General features: G+C 39.3%; 2 protein-coding genes across 9 annotated transcripts in view; one reads left to right on the top strand and one right to left on the bottom strand.

The window, feature by feature from the left end:
- Atg4b (Autophagy-related 4b) overlaps positions 1-18,002 on the bottom strand; it is an 87,329-nt gene that overhangs the window by 65,127 nt on the left and 4,200 nt on the right. The gene's annotated exons all lie outside the window — the stretch shown is intronic.
- Mglur (metabotropic Glutamate Receptor) overlaps positions 1-18,002 on the top strand; it is a 76,628-nt gene that overhangs the window by 57,110 nt on the left and 1,516 nt on the right. For 7 of the 8 annotated variants that reach the window (XM_076312547.1, XM_076312545.1, XM_076312542.1 and 4 more), the window contains 3 exons: positions 1,416-2,072; positions 2,406-2,877; positions 16,156-16,481. In XM_076312547.1, the coding sequence (XP_076168662.1) occupies positions 1,416-2,072; positions 2,406-2,877; positions 16,156-16,301 (1,275 nt within the window). In that variant the 3' untranslated portion in view covers positions 16,302-16,481. Of the gene's footprint in view, positions 1-1,415; positions 2,073-2,405; positions 2,878-16,155; positions 16,482-18,002 lie in introns of those variants that run through there. The other variant, XM_076312549.1, reaches the window with a different exon arrangement.

The following is an 18,002-nucleotide window of genomic DNA, read 5'->3' as shown; positions in this document are numbered from 1 at the left end:
GAATCGATCACGTGTAAAAAGTGTTCGATGAATATTTAAAAAATAGACATTAACCCACCATAATTTGTTAATGTTCAATTTAAATCAGGTTCCATGCCAGTAGATACACTCGACGCATAAATAATGAGACTTGGCCAATCGTACGATTAATTTCTTTTGAAGCAAAATTGAAGAAAAATTGTGCATTATTGTTTACGCACTTTTTATTTTTTTTTAAATTTTGAAAATTCGGTTTCGTACCGTGCTCGATTCTTGTTCTCTAGCCACGGTCTAGAAGAAAGATTTCGTTCGCTCGGAGCCACTGACCGGTTACCCCTACCACTTTGTTTACTAGCTCCGCCTCTCGCCTCGTGACTCCGCCCCTATGAATCTATTCAACCAGTCAGCGCGCAACTCAGACTCGAAGCTATCGTTTCCATTTCTCGAAAGTGAACAGAGCGTACGATACTCGATTTCTTTTATTGCGTAGGTAAAAGAAGCGATTTATCGAAGATACGTTACGAGTTCCATTTTGAATAAATTAATCCCACTTTAAAATATGTTCGTACAAGGAAGTCCTCGATTACCTCCATCGCTTTATTCACCACCTCCACCTCCCGCCATCTTTGTTCGCTATCTCCACCTTGCGGCTCTGCCTCATGAATGTATTCAACCGATTAGCGCGTAGTGCAGACGTTAACTGTTTCCATTTCTCGGAAACGAATAGAACGTACGGTGTTCGGTTTCTCTTATCGTGTAGGTGAAAGAAACGGTTTTCTAAAGACACGTTACGAGTCTCATTTTGAATAAATTGTACGTTCTTCCGATATATTCGTACATGGATATCCTTCTGTATACTATCAAAGCACTGATCAATTCCACACTGACTGCTTAACTCTTCGGGGCATAGTGGGTTAAGAAATGTCCTTTTTAATATCCTGGTACACACGATAGGATATTTTTCAACGAAAAAATTAGGTTGTTCGGAAAGTCATTTCGTTTTTTTTTTTTAGTGAAAATGAAACACGATTCTTTTACAGTGTATAAACATTTTATTAAATTAAACATTCTCCATTTTGTAAAACGAAATGACTTTCCGAACAACCCAATAAAATAACTCCATACAAGTTAGAGTACGGTGGTCACTCACACGGTGAGAGTGTCAATAGTCTCGCGATTGAATATCTAATTAATCTATCTTTTAATTTTAGTTATTTCGTATCGTTTCGCACGTTTAACGACCGTGCCTCGAAGAGTTAATAGAGAGGCAAGCCAGAGACACGCGATCCCTGAGGTAAACTGGCCCCGAGGTAAAACGAAAGACCACGGTGTAATTTCGTGCGATCGAAATCTTCGCCCCGGAGTCGCTGTTCTCCGAAATACAGGGGAAAAGGAACGAACGTAACGGGTAAATAACGGTGTGAATCCTGCACTAGGTGGTAGGTAAATGGTACAACTCGTTGGACATCCACACGGACGAGCTGGTTTGGGCAAGGGGCACGAAGGACATACCGACGTCTGCGTGCTCATTGCCCTGCGAGCCAGGTATGATAAAGAAGCAACAGGGTGACACTTGTTGCTGGGTGTGCGACCAGTGCGAGGAGTACGAGTTCGTCTACGACGAGTACACCTGTGTGGACTGCGGGCCAGGCTACTGGCCACACGAGGACAAGAGGGGCTGCTACCAGTTACCGATCAACCACATCAGATGGGACAGCGCGTTCGCGGTCGTTCCAGCAGTGATTTCGTGCCTTGGGATCGCGGCTACCCTAGCGGTCGCGTGTCTGTTGTTCCATCACAGAGACACTCCCGTGGTCAGAGCGTCGGGCCGCGAGCTGACCATCATCCTCTTGGCCGGAGTGCTTGTTTGCTACCTGAACACGTTCCTCTTGCTCGCGACACCCACCACGCTCACCTGTATCCTCCAGAGGCTCGGTGTCGGGGTGAGTTTCAGCGCCGTCTACGGCGCACTGTTGACCAAGACCAACAGGATCGCAAGAATCTTCGATTCCGCCTCGAGGTCAGCCGTCAGACCTAGATACATCAGTCCCACGTCCCAGGTCTGCATCGCTGCTGCTCTGATCGCTCTACAGGTGAGTGTAGCGGACCTCTAGAGTGTTGTTGGATTCCAGCACGATCGTCGACAATGGCATTGATCCACCTGGCCGATTACACCAGCACTGTCCAAAGGGGATCCTCGTCCACCTCGTCTCCCCTTCTAACCGTTCCTTATCCATTATGGAGGTTCACGGACGACACAGTGTTGCGTAAACGGTAGACGGAATCCCTGAGGCCGCGGGAGACCTGGACAGCCTAATGGTCCTAGTCTGGATTAGACTAATAGACCCCTTCGTTCCGAAATTGGAGATCATTCCCCAGTGGTGATTCGACACACCTTGGGATCACGTTTCTCTTATCGTTCCCAGATCGTCTTGACGTTGGTGTGGATGATCATCGAGCCACCCGGCACCAGATTCTCCTATCCGGATCGCAAACAGGTGATCCTCAAGTGCAACATCCAGGACATGAGCTTCCTGTTCTCGCAGCTGTACAACGCCCTACTGATCGTCGTGTCGACGATCTACGCGGTGAAGACGCGCAAGATCCCGGAGAACTTCAACGAGAGCAAGTTCATCGGGTTCACCATGTACACCACCTGCATCATCTGGCTGGCGTTCGTACCGATCTACTTCGGTACCGGGAACGCTCACGAGACCCAGATCACCACACTCTGTGTGGCGATCAGTCTCAGCGCTTCGGTGACCCTCGTCTGTCTCTATTCGCCAAAGGTCTACATCATAGTCTTTCAGCCGGACAAAAACATCCGCAGGAAGGTCACTATGGGGGACAAGTTTAAGAAACAAGGCAGCAGCGCGGGAACTTCTTCCATTACCAAGTGTAAGTACACCTACGACGAACGAATCCTTTGTGCTCGAGGTCCAGTTCTCGTTCCACTTGGGAATCTTTCGCAACAATTTCTCTTCGTCAGGTGGATGGTCATTCTTTTTGGGAGATTCCGAAATTTTACCAACCACTTCGAAACCTCCATAACACTTGTTCACAGTCGTTCAATCATTTCTCTACGACCAGCCATTCGTAGTCCGAACCGATCACATTGCCCAATCCCATTATATTGGGTTGTTCAGAAAGTCATTTAGTTTCTTTTTTGGTGAGAATGAAACACGATTTTTTAAGAGTGTATAAACATTTTATCAAATTATATACTCTCCATTTTTGAAAACGGAAATGACTTTCCAAACAACCCAATGGTACGTGGTGGTTTTGCATCTCGTGGAATAGAACACAATAGGGAATAACGGGTAAAGTAAAAAATTCTGAGCGTTTTTTCTCTTCACTTCGACGATGAAATTAACAAAGTTAGAATTCTCGGATTTAGATCAAATATGCGCCGTTTTGTTCGATAACTTTTGTCCATTTCGAAGGCAATTTCATCATTCCGTGATCGAAGAGGTCCTCGTCCCTGATTGGTAAAAGAACTTGACCAGTTCGTTTTCGCTAGCCTCTCTTGAGGCCAGTTTTTCACCATGAAGAAAATTTTGCAAATGCTTGAAAAGGTGATAATCCTTTGGTGTCAGATCTGGGCTATACGGTGGGTGCGATATAACCTCTCGTCCAAGCTCTCGGAGCTTCTAGCGCGTAGTTAAAGATTCATGCAGCCTGGCGTTGTCTTCCTGGAACTCAACACCCTTCCTATTGGCCAATTCTGGACGCTTCTCGTCGATTGGCTGCTTCAATCCGGTCAGTTGTTGACAGTATAGGTCCGAATTGAGTGATTGGCCCGATGGGAGCAGTTCATAGTGGAGGATTCCCTTCCAATCCCACCAAACACACAGTGAAACCTTCTTGGTCGTTGATCCGTGCTTGGCGATCGTTCAGGCCGGCTCACCGCGCTTGGACTACGATCTCTTTCGCCTGTTGTTCTCGCATGTGACCCATTTTTCATCCCCAGTCACCATTCGCTTCAAAAATGGATCGATTTTGTCACGCTTCGGCAAATAATCGCAGACATCGATCCGCTCCGAAAGGTTCTTTTGCGTCAATTCGTTTGGCAGCCATACATCGAGCTTCTTCTTGAGACTAGCCTTGTGCAAACGGTTCCAAACGGTTCCCTGGCTGATCCTCAATTCCTGGACAATGGAACAAGTGCTCACATGCCGGTCTGACTCGACGATTTCCATAATTTCATCAACATCTTCGACGATTGGCCCACCAGAGCGTGTCTCATCTTCGACGTCCATATTACCAGACCGGAAGCGTTGGAAGCATCGCTCTGCTGTTGCATTCGATACCTTATCGGGTCCATAAACAGCACCAATTGTTCTCACCTGCTCAGCCCTTCCCATTGGTCGTGGTACCGAATGATTATTCGATAGATTTATCGAATTTTCTCTTCTTTTACCTCCATTTCGGAACGCTCTGACACACAACTGGATCCACTGAACGCAAAACTATCATCAAACTTTCTTCAAAGCATTGCCTCGACTGTGAGTCGCGGTACAGAACGACAAGATTCAACGTACACGTCGTGAGATACAACTCGCTGAAGCTGCCCGATGAAAAACGCTCAGAACTTTTTACTTCGGCCCGGTTATTAAACACTCGGTCGATCCTGGTGCAACGGAATACTGGTGGTGCCCTGGCGTCGATATAATCCTCGTGAGATTCCGCTTCAAAGAAGACGGAGGTTGCTTCACGTCCCTTAGATTCTGCTGGTACGATAAAGGCGAGCCCTAGCGGTACCTAATAACGCCCCGAATCCGCTGACTCGATCGCAAATTATGAAGCCCGCCCGCCCGCCCGGCCGACCAGCCGGGCGGGCGGGCGACCTCACCCCCCCTCGCCCGAGACACGACCGGGTGAACTCGGCTCGCTGCCAACGCCTTGTATCCAACGGTTCCACTTTCGCGACCCGATGTATTTTCTTTTGTAGTCCCGGGCTTCGTCGTGGCACGAAGTCAACCAATTTGTACGTCATTAAGGACGAACAAGGGAAAACAAACTTTCCATCCACTTCGTCGTTGATTCAGACCCCCTTCCCCCACCCCCATCCCCATCCGCCTGCCACGGGGTAAAAGTTTTCACCGGTGATAACTGCGAGTATTGTTACTCGATTCGGTGTATTAATTAGAGCTCATTTCGGTGAGCTTTAACACGAACAAAAGCCACCAAGGAACCGAATTAGGAACACCAACCCACGGTTAATTTTGAATTGCTGCATTATGCTCCCGCGATTCTTATTGTTACACTCGTTACGGCACTCCTTGGTCCGGTACCGCGGCGCCATTAGCGCGCCGAGATGGTGTTCTCCGTGGGACAAAAGCTAGCTGAGAACAGACCAGGGGATCGCAAACGATCGGTACTCGATACTAATTGCCTTCGTTTCTTATTCATCCGCTCGTTATGTAGTCCCCTCTGCTCCAAAATGACAAAGTCCCCGACGAAAGACAGAAACTTGCCAATGAAGATCGCAAACCATCGGTACTCTGTATTAATTCCTTTCCGTTCGAATTTTTCGTCATTGTTAAGCATCTCGGGCATCTTGAACCTAGCAAAGTCTTCCATGGGGTATTAATTGCCTTCGTTTCTTATTCGTTCGCCCGTTATGCTATTCCAAAGTGACATCCTGACGATCAGGTCATATTTCTGCTTTATTCACTTTCTTCGTGCTGTTTAAAACTTCACGCTCATCATTTGTACTGAGTACCATTTTGATTTTCGAATCACTTTTACTGTTGAGGACTCATTTATAATACTGGTCTCATCTTTTGTATGTCTGGATTTGGGTCATTGAGTCATCGAGAAATATCTCGATGTGGTGTTTATGTATTACTTAAAAGTACTTATTATAAATTCCAAAAGATTATAATTTGTCTGGAAGTTACAATTTTAATTCTCGTCGTGCCAGCTATGGGTCGTTTCTGACCCAGAGGGACACTTCCTCGATTATATCGTTAGTACAGTTTGCCTTAGAAATTAAAAAAAATATAATAAAATAACAAAATCTTCGTTCGAAAATTTCTTTCAAGTTGGGGATGATCTCTGTACCTCTGCTGATGAAAAAATACCTAATCACCGAATCATCCACACTCAGAATGATACATTCTCTTCGAAAAACTGTCGAGTTATAGCCTCAGAGATACAAAAAAATACAAAGAGAAATTTACTGTTCGACTTTAACTCGACATAAAGAATTCAAATATAAAAATTTTAAAAATCCATAAACCTAACGATAATGAGACTGATTTACATTCTAAAACTTTACTTTTTCCAATCTCAGACGATTCGAGTATACTAAATACCTCTTCCATTGTTATATTTTTAATTTTCTACATTAAAATTCAAATTCGAATTCAAAATCAATTTATTTTATTTTTTCTTTCATTTTATTTTTCTAAATTAAAATTAAAATTCGAATTCAAATTCGAATTCAAATTCAATTTCAAATTCAAATTCAAATTTAAATTTAAATTTAAATTCAAATTCAAAATCAATTTATTTTATTTTTTCTTTCATTTTATTTTTCTAAATTAAAATTAAAATTCGAATTCAAATTCAAATTCAATTAATTTTTCTCTTTCTTTCATTTTATTTTTCTAAATTAAAATTCAAATTCGAATTCAAATTCGAATTCAATTTATTATTCTCTTTCTTTCATTTTATTTTTCTAAATTAAAATTCAAATTGACACACATTCGCATAACGCATAAACGTTCGTAAAAACGATCAATTTCTGACCACAAGTGACGCAACCCCTGACCAAAACTCACCAACCACCCCTATCACGGTTTACTATAGCGAACCAATGTACGCTCGATGGTTAATTCCAGCGTTTCTTGAACATACAGAAATTCACGAGCACCGTTTATCCTGTGAACCAACTCCATGAATCTCACGGGCGATTAGGTTAGGAGCGAAACGACTACCATGAAGTTACACAGGGCCCAGGGGTGTTCGCGCGCTACGACGACCGTAATATTTTCCGGGAATAATACTTAATGCGGATTCGATTGTTGGCAGACGCATCGGCTCTCGTCCAATTTCCGTATGGAAATCGATTCTCCCCCATTACCACTGTCTATTGTAATTACCGGACCAGTTACACAGCCGAGTGCTGTGCAATCACCAGGGATTACGTTGGGGGACGATAATGGTCAGAATTGTTCTTGCACCGGCTAAATTATTAAGTTAATTTTTGAATCTGCAGCCTCGCCGTCCATTTATCTCCATCTCCACCTACCCCCACTTCACCGTACCTTCGCTCGAGAACTCCACCAAGGGGTGAAACGAATTCATCCCCTGTAGGGAATTGTCTGGACAGATATGAAAGTTTCCCTGGAAGACGTCTGGACATCCGTCAGACGATCTTCGAAAGTTAAATTGGAATTTTGCTTAATCTTTCGCCGTCCAGTGCAGTCGAAGGAATTCATTTTCCTCGTTTCGAAGATCCACCACCCACCCCGTTTACACGGAATTTCGCGAAACAGGTTATACGGACGATTTCGCACAGACGTTCCTGTATCCGGCCGGATATTACAAGTTATTAAATCTTCCGAGGATTTAAGAGGGCTTATCGCGCCCCGCGAAGACAGTGGACTTCTATCTGGGGTGGGGGGATTCTTAGAACGTGTCCACTGCACGATACAACGACGATCGAGACACGAAACACGACGAACGTACTCGAGACGAACCTAGAAACGTGATTTTTTAACACTTGTGTTTTTTTTTTTTTTTTTAATTTTCATTTATTATTTATTTTTTAACATATGTGATTTTTTTTTTAATTTTCATTTATTATTTATTTTTTAACATATGTGATTTCTTTTTTAATTTTCATTTATTATTTATTTTTTAACACTTGTGATTTTTTTTTCATTTTCATTTATTATTTATTTTTTAACATATGTGATTTTTTTTTTTAATTTTCATTTATTATTTATTTTTTAACAATTGGGTTTTCTTTTTAATTTTCATTTATTATTTATTTGTTAACACTTGTGATTTTTTTTCAATTTTCATTTATTCTTTATTTTTTAACACTTATGATTTTTTTTCAAAAGAAATACTAGGTTTTGAAATCAGTTTTGTCACTTTTTCCATTGTGAAAAAAATGGTATGAAATTTCAACTTGAAACAAGTGTAGATATACTGACGAGTCGACATATATACATGAAACTTCACACATGTTCGTCAAGCAGTAGTACCATCTTTAGAAAAATAAAACGACGAATCTTATCGAACAATCTATTATTTAATCAACGTAAATTTCAACGTTGTTCCTTTCGACGGAAAATCGACTTTTAATACACTGGGCTCGAATTTCTCGAACGAGACTTTGAAGCAATAGTTTATTCATTACCTGTAAACAGCATGGAAGGTATAAATAACGTATGAATAGATCCGGTGAATGCGAGTTTTGCAACAGAGGGTAGAAATATTGAATTTTGTAACAAAGGAGGTTCGTATTAAATTTGCATCCGTGGAATAATCTTTACGGATATTAGTAACAATCTTCTTGAAAATATTTCTGAATTATGTACAATTTGTCGCGGAGAAACTCTAATAAAAATTGATTTTTCGTTGAATGAATTGACTTTCAGTTAATTAAATATTTTTTTACTTCTCTCGATGAATATACCAGGTGTCCTTAAAGTCTTGAATCCTTTTTTTAACAACCTGTATATACGGTAGGGAATACGTTCGCTGTTGGTAATTTTAGTGTTAACGATTCATACTCCAAATGCAAGTTTCGAGTCGTTTAAGAAACACCCCTCTTTAAGAAGTACACAACCATACTGCTTTGACGAGATAAATGGGGTTAAAAGGCAAAGTTTTCAACCGGATAAAAATGCAAACGGAACGTTGATATTGGCTTTCAAAGTTCGACAAAAAAGCAGAAAAGGTTTTCGAGTAAGTTCTCTTTTTTTTATTTCTAAAATGAATATTTAGTTGAAAGTACAATTTCCATTGTGTACAAAGTAGACAAAAAATTCTCTCCTTTCTATATCTATACTCAGCTGCTTTTTACAACTAAAGAAACATCAGTCTGGCAACCTACGTATCTTACAATGTTAATTAACGTAATTGGAAGAAAATTCAATAAAAAAAAATTCGAAAGTGTACACTGAACAGCAGCAAAATTGTTATCGTTCTTTGTAAGGGAACAGAACTTCAACCAACACTTTGTGTATTTATTTTAGAAAAAAAGAAAAAAAAATGATGGAAGAAGTATATGCACAGAGTATGTGCATTGTTTCGCTAGTTTTCACGCCTGCAAGGAGAATCGATTTATCTAAAAATAAATGGATAGTTCGTTTGAAAGAAACGACCTTGAAATCTCGAAAAAATGACCTCGATGAAACTTGTTTTCCTATCAGTGTGTTTACTTCTTCGTTGTGACTTTCTCCCGGATAGTTCTTCGTATTTCCACGGTTCAATTTGTATATAGGATAAGAAACATAACTTCGAGACTTTTTTCGTTCCTCTCGTCGAAATGTACGATTCGAAACAACAACGAGATCGTTTCCACGACTTGGAAACTATTTTTAGAAAAACGGTGATCGTTTCGATTCAACTCTCGAAGTCATTGTTAAAATACAGAATATGAACAAACACGATCAGTAAATGTCTCTCGACTTTGACAATTGGTCTGCGTTATTACCTCATCGAAGAGGCAAAATTTTATAAAGGATTAAAAGGCGAATAAAATCGAACGTACGATTTATTCGAATTTATTTAATCAAAATTTAATTCTTTCGCCCAATGAGAGAAGGAATGAAGAAAAATCGTAAAATTGTATACGGATTTGAGCAATTTAAATTTTTATTAAAACGTTACAGTGTATTTCGTATTTTAAACTCGTGATACGTGTACGAATCGAACGTTCGTATCGATCATCGTTTCACGACTATCGTTTCCCTCTGCCCAACGATTCGAACGTTTATATTTTCCTATTCGGTTGCACTTGGAAAAATATTTTTACCATGGAACATACTCGCGAGGGTACACACTCACTGCTGCTCGTACTTATTTCACAAATAGATTCAGTTTTCATAGTCGTTCGTCATTTTAATGGAATTTTCGATCACTGTCAACTTGAAACTAAATTGTGTAGAAAAAAGTTTTGTGATTTTTATACTTTTGTAAAAAATGTCATGTGATTTTTATACTTTTGAAAAAAATGTCATGTGATTTTTATACTTTTTCAAAAAGTGTCCTGTGATTGTTATACTTTTGCAAATAATGTCTTATGATTTTTATACTTTTGCAAAAAGTGTCCTGTGATTTTTATACTTTTGCAAAAAGTGTCCTGTGATTGTTATACTTTTGCAAATAATGTCTTATGATTTTTATACTTTTGCAAAAAGTGTCCTGTGATTTTTATACTTTTGCAAAAAATGTCCTGTGATTTTTATATTTTTGCAAAAAGTGTCCTGTGATTGTTATACTTTTGCAAAAAATATCTTATGATTTTTATACTTTTGTAAAAAATATCATGTGATTTTTATACTTTTGCAAAAAATGTCCTGTGATTGTTATACTTTTGCAAAAAATGTCTTGTGATTGTTATACTTTTGCAAATAATGTCCTGTGATTGTTATACTTTTGCAAAAAAATGTCCTGTGATTGTTACACTTTTGCAAATAATGTCTTATGATTTTTATACTTTTGCACAAAATGTTTTGCAATTTTTATACTTTTGTAAAAAATGTCATGTGATTTTTATACTTTTGCAAATAATGTTATGATTTTTATACTTTTGCAGAAAATGTCTTATGATTTTTATACTTTTGCAAATAATGTCTTGTGATTTTTATACTTTTGCAAATAATGTCTTATGATTTTTATACATTTGCAAAAAATGTTTTGCGATTTTTATACTTTTGCAAATAATGTCTTGTGATTTTTATACGTTTGCATTCTCCGCATCGTCCATTTGAAAAATTTTTAAATATTAATTTTCATCGAACTTTTGCAAAATCACGATATAAAATTCACGAAACCAACGAATATTTAATACTTTATTATTAAAACTATGAAAAATCAAAAACTTTCGATCTTATTTCATTCGTCGCGTATAAAAATTTAGAATAATTTTATTCGTTGTTTCAGAATTACATTATTGTTTGTTTCATTTTTTTTCAAACATTTTTTCGTAAATCAATCGGGAAAATTTTACCTCCAATAATAATTTCTACGTATATTCAATCTTTGCGATATACCTATATTAGATTCAATTATTTCAATTCGTTCAATTATTTCTTCGATTCGTCGATTTGAAGAATTTTATCATTTTTCCTCTCTGGACAAACTGTCTATCCTTTGTTTAATTCTCTCCGTTAGTGAAGCGATCCTAATAATTGAAAATACTCGGTTTAATGTCCAGATATAAAATAAAAAATTCAGATTCAACAAACACGCGAATCTCGAGCGATAAATCGACAAAAAAAAACCGAAAAAAAGTTCTCGGTAAATTAAAGGCAATTTTGAACACGATGTAGTTTTAGTATTTTTTCCTTTTTTTTTTTTTTTATTTATTTATTTCGAGAATTTGATCGTTCCTCCTCTACAAATCGGTGTGCAATTACAAACTGGCGGTAACCAGTTACAATATTAAAAATAAATAAAATAACTTCCCGTTGCATAACAGATACAATCAATTTTCCAAACCAAACTGATTTTAATTCTACCTGATAGGATTTGTATCTTCTTGAAAAAAGCTACGAAATGGTCGAGAATGGAAAAAAAATTTTAAAGTCACGAATTTTCTGGCAAACGCTCGCATAACTGACGCACTATAGACCCCGAAGTATTCCGTTCCACGATTCGAACCGTAATTTTCGTTCGGAGAACTGTTTATCTTTGTTCGAAATTTTCGTCCGGATAAAAAAAGCCATTTGAAGCAAAGCCATTTATTCTCTCACTGACGAGAGTTTCGGGTCTCCTGCGAGCTCGTTTCGCGATTAAAAATTCACGAAGGATCGATCCTAGCGCGACAACGTGTCTTCCCAGCCGGATCGTAATTTCGTGACGTGCAACGTTCGCGGATTTAAGCTGGTATCGCGGTCTAGATTTTCGAAAAAAGGTCGATTTGTTTTTTTATTCAATTCCCTTAAAGGCCACGAAAACAATTATGCGAAACCATTTGCCTCGATTCGTGTAAACGCCAACGATAAAAAAGTTCGAACATTGAAATTGCTAACAGAACTTCGAATGCATTTTTGTCGGAACGTTATTATTTAAACTGGCTCTCGTGATCCAGTCGACCGATTCACTTCATATTTGGAGAAAATCTACAGTAGACGTTCCTTTATCGTTGGAATTAGAGATTCTCGAAACTATTGACTTTTACTATTTTTTTTAACGTACCAAACGCAAAGCAAAGCCGAGAAATATAAATTCAAAATTCAAAGTTCCACCGTTTGTTTATTTATCGAGATTTTTACTTCACCCTATATCCTCCAGTAACTATATCCTTCCTATTGAAGATACTTTCTCGTCCTGTTTGCGAGATTAGCGGATTAGCTGAAATCGTCAAAGCCAACAGAGCATCTTTTTTTTAGAAGAGCCGTTAAACAATTAGTTATAACTCCAACAATTTTGAATATTTCCGACTGGAAAAAATACTGTGCATACTCGTAAGATGGAGAAACATATCTGTAAAATCTCGTTACAAAATAACCTGTCTATCATGAGAAAAAAATACAAATCACGAACCGAAGAAATCATAATCTAGACAGCAATACTTCTTTCGTCTCTCCACTAAGGAATAGGACTCAAGGTTACTTCCAGATGATCGATCGGCTAGAATATGTTATTAACTATGTACTAATTATCCGTTCGTTATCACGGGGGGCCGAAACACGCAGTTAATATTGCACGAGAGGAAATGCAACGTGTTGGTGCGATCGAACCTCTTAACGCTAATTACAATCGACATTTTTCACCACCGACCCTCCCTCCCACCTCCACCTCTCCAGGGAGGGTACTCGTCCTTGTTCTCACCGTCGACAGTCATCGACGAACGGAACAACAATATTTTTTTCCACACCACGGATGCCTTTCTTAATCCTTTCTTTGAAAATAATCGATACGAGGACGACAACGCCCCCGTTGACACACCTTTAACCCTTTATGGACCTGTGTAACATTCAAATTGCACGTTACGTTTCATCGATTAATTAATATTTTTTATAACCATCCTCGATCGCACCTCGATTTCCTTAAAAATCATTTTATCGTACGGAATCGAATTTTTATCTCGCGTTGAACCATTATTATGTCGCTACGAGTAAAAATCATCCCTCTCAAAATAAAGTATTCTTTATTTCAAAAAGAATCTTGCGAGGCAAAATTTATATTTGCTGGATATACACAATTGTTAGAAACACGTTGAAACTGTTACTTGTTGTGCAACTGTTTCGAAGCTTTTACGATAAAATATTAACGATATTGTTGTACAAACTGCACCAGAATTCGTAGTATAAGCAAGGGGTGAGAAATGATTCTACGTGAAACAATAACAAAACTTTTGTGTACACATTTTTTTATTTTTTCATCGGATGAGGAAAATCGCACCGAATATCTACATGTGTAAATTTCTTTATTGTAGAAACTTTGGAACAATCTTAACCGAACTTCGAGCAATTGTTTCAAAGTGTTGGTAATAATTTGATTATCGATTGTTTATCTACATGCAACACAATTTAACAGAACTCCATACTCAGCATTTATGCACACAAATACTAGGTTGTTCAATAATTTTTTTCATTCGATAAAACGTATTGAACAGTATTAGGTTGTTCAAAAAGTTTCCTCGTTCGATAAAATTTATTAAACAATATAGTACTGGGTTGCTCGACAAATTTTGTCGTTCGATGAAACTTATTAAACAGTACTGTTCAATATAATACTGTTCAATGTAGTACAGTAGAACAGTACTGTTCAATATAATACTGTTTAATGTAGTACAGTAGAACAGTACTGTTCAATATAATACTGTTCAATGTAGTACAGTAGAACAATACTGTTCAATGCAGTACAGTAGAATAGTACTGTTCAATGCAGTACAGTAGAACAGTATTGTTCAATGTAGTACAGTAGAACAGTACTATTCAATATTATACTGTTCAACGTAGTACAGTAGAACAGTATTGTTCAATATAATACTGTTCAATGTAGTACAGTAGAACAGTACTGTTCAATATAATACTGTTCAATTTAATACTGTTCTATAAGTTTTGTCGTTAAGTACTGTTCAATATAGTACTGTTCAGTGAAATACTGTTCAATGTAATACTGTTCAGTGCAATACTGTTCAATGTAATATTATTCAGTGTAATACTGTTCAATGTAATACTGTTCAGTGTAATGCTGTTCAATTTAATACTGTTCAATAAGTTTTGTCGTTTAGTACTGTTCAATAGAATACTGTTCAGTGCAATACTGTTCAATGTGATACTGTTCAATGAGTTTTGTCGTTAAGTACTGTTCAATGTAATACTGTTCAATCTAATACTGTTCAATCTAATACTGTTCAATAAGTTTCGTCGTTAGATAACCTACCACAAACGTTAAAAACCCTTGCAATCTCTAAATTTCCAAAACCTATTCGTTGATCCACATTTACAGATCGACATTCCGTCGATTTTACACAACATAATTATTTTCCTCCAATTGCGAAAAAAAGATCGATTCCACGGAGGGTTAATTTCTAAGTGCACACGTACTTACCGCACGCTCGTATATCCAACCCCTTTGTTCGAGTTTCGTTTAACGCGACGATGTATCGGTACTCGAGCTACTCATCCTCGTCTTTTTTTATTTGTTTATCGATTCTCCTTATACCCACTTCGCTATGCAAACTCGTCACTCAGCGCCGCTAACGCGCGAAACGATACACCCTTGATTTTACCCACCCCCCACCCCGCCGCCCGCCCCCCTCCCATTTTTTTTTTTCGACGACTTCCCGTTCCTCGTCCCGGAGTGCTTTCTTCGAACTTTAATTACGGTCCGAAGTCAAGCTCGGGAAATTTTCCTTTTTCTCCAAAGGAGATTGCACGATCCTGTAAAATTTCACGAGAGGTTGCTCGGAATTTCACCCTTCCTTTTTTTTTCACGAACTTTTTCAACCGGTCCCCACCCCTCGGGTATCAATTCCAATTAAAGGCAGTTTAAACCCCTCCCCCCTCCCCCCACGATGATCGTCCGAGGACTTGTACACTTGTGCGCGCGAATGCCCGATAACGACGTTTGCTCTTTCGAAGTTAGAGTCGAGTTCGAAACTAATAGTGGAAATTTTCATTTTCGAGTACCGAGCCATGGAAACTTTAAACTGCTTTTCCCGAAGCTCTGCGTTGTTCGACTTCCATTGTGCCTTTGCAAAATGGTCGTCCCGAAACTTTCCCTAATTACGTGTCTAATTATAATCCGTCACTGTACGCACTCGTGGCGGTTGGAAAGGAGTCATAATTCGTTATTTACACACTTGTCTCGCACAACACGTTGTTGTAACACGGAGAATAGCGAGAACGAAGAGGATGGTTGGATATTGGAATAAAAATCTATTCTCGCATTAAAAATCGTCGAGCAGTGGAAATTGTTGAATAATGTTTCGCGATCGACACGGTCACGGTTAACGAATTAACGTTGGAAATAAATTGAGAGAATTCGACGCATCGAGTGTATTTCGGAAAACTCGAAGAAACACGAAGACGTATCGATTATGAAAAAATAGAAACTCGTCTGATCGTCGAAATCTAATCAAAATTTTCCCCTACACGAAAGATTCAAAATTGTCTAATTTCACACGGAGGAAAACTTACTCGATCCATTAAACGACGAGTAAAATTCATGCCCAGATAAAAGTTTCAAATACCGAATAAAAGACGCAGCACTTTATCCCGTTCCACTTTAAATCTAACCTCAATAATATAAAATTAGAATTTCAATCGTACGATGAAACATTTCCCAAGGAAGGAATAAATATTTAACCGTCCCGTCGAATAGATTCATCTCTGCGAACGAGACGAAGGAATCGTTACATGTTGTTTTCGTTCGTCGTCCGCTCCGCGAATAAAATTTTTCCCATCTCCGGTTCCGAATGATCGTTCGGCGAAACGAGTTCGATCCCGTTTGGCCAATACATGCACGTTTCAGACACTGGCTGCGAGCTGACCAGCGAGAGCATGCCCCTTCAAAGCGCGCTGACGGCCGCTGTGCAGACGTCGGTGGGCGTAACGGAGATCTCCCTAGCGTCGAACACATCGGCCAAAACTAATAACGAGCAAGTGGCGCAGCTATAGAGCTACTTTCGCGGCCCATAATTCAGATTTCAGACCGCTGCTGTATCCTGGCCAACGGCCAACCGATAACACCGGCCGGAAGGGCCGCGAGTGAATAGTGCGAATGTGTGCTAATAAAAAGAGGATTCTCCGCCGTCGTTCGTCAGAGAAATGTTGTGCATATATATATATATATATAAATATATATATATATATATATATATATATATATATATATATATATATGTATAACCGAACGGAAAAGGGAGTAGCGAACGTTGATAAAAGAGGGCGCGCGTTGCAAAGAATTTCGTCGCGTCCCGAAGCTCGTTCCCTTCTCCGGCCACGCGTGGACGTTCGACGACTTTCGAATTCTGCATGGACCTACCGTGAGTAAGCTTGAGTTATTTACGTAGACCCGAGAGGGCGCTCGGGCGACGTGTGTGTCCCGCGAGCGATTCACGAGCGACTGGATGGAGAAATGCGTGGAAAAGTAGATACGCTTAGAATCGTGTTTAATCGTTAGCGGGTGAGACGTAAAGCGTGTAACGCGGAGGTCGAACACTTGCGCGTCGAATAAACGAAAACCTACGTTGCCTATTGTCTAATTAACACTGATCATATCGTCACTGTCGTACACGTTCATTGTACCCTAACCCCGCCACCCCCCTCCCCCGTATTATCGAGATCATTCGTATCGCGATCACTGTTGTCGTTATTGTTACTGTTAACGTTAACTTCGTGAATTATATATGAAACGATATACACACGCATATGTATAGATATTACGCACGCAACCGCGACGGCACGAGACCGCGAGCTAGAAAAAACGGAAACAATTTTTCTTTTCTTTTGTTTTCTTCTTTCATTTCGCTGTTTTCGAAGAGAGAGAGAGGACCGAGTGGAATATTACACGAAAACATTCGGACACGGGGGATCGAAAGAGGGATACATTTTACAATGTTTACGTAGCTGTATCGTTTATTGGTTTAACGAACCGAGTAATTGACGCGATTAAAGCCGCGCCGCGAGAATTAAATTCGATCGCGACTAATAATGGCGACCGATTCGAATTTTCTTGCGGCGCGCATTCGCCCAGAGACGTCGTTAAATCGTGGCTCGTGCCAGGAATTATTCTGTCGGAAACGGTTCACTCGCGCAAATGTAATTAGCTTGTCCGAGTGATCGACGTTCATTGTCCATTCTTCCCATGTAGATCGTTGACGGAACGAAGGAGGAAATATTTACATTCCGCGAGATGTATATATATATATATACATACATACACACACACAGACACACGCATATACACACGTATAGTATATATATATATGATATATATATATATATTACCGTTGCGCGAGATCTCATATACTCCCTCGAGATACGTTTACGTAAGTTGTTCATTTAATTTCCAATGTCCAAAATACGGGATTTCTTTTTCCGTCGATTAGAGATAAATATCGATTACCATCGGGGGACGAGTCTAAATGTAAATTCTTCAAATTGACCCCTCCCCCACCCCCACCGCCCCCCACCCTCCCCTCGCGAACTAAGTTTCCAATTCTCGCTACTCGTGGAAAAAGAGTTCGAATATTTCCATAAACGTTCATTTATTCGTTTCCGTGAACTTTATGGTGAAATGTTTATCAGATCTGGGCGGATGTTGTACCATTGTGTTGTTATTATTATCACATTATATCATAATACCACTATATTATA

This window comes from Ptiloglossa arizonensis, chromosome 5 (assembly GCF_051014685.1).
Source record: "Ptiloglossa arizonensis isolate GNS036 chromosome 5, iyPtiAriz1_principal, whole genome shotgun sequence".
Lineage (NCBI taxonomy): Eukaryota > Metazoa > Arthropoda > Insecta > Hymenoptera > Colletidae > Ptiloglossa > Ptiloglossa arizonensis.
Note: the sequence above shows the minus strand (reverse complement) of the source record. Positions and strands in the feature narration are given on the sequence as shown.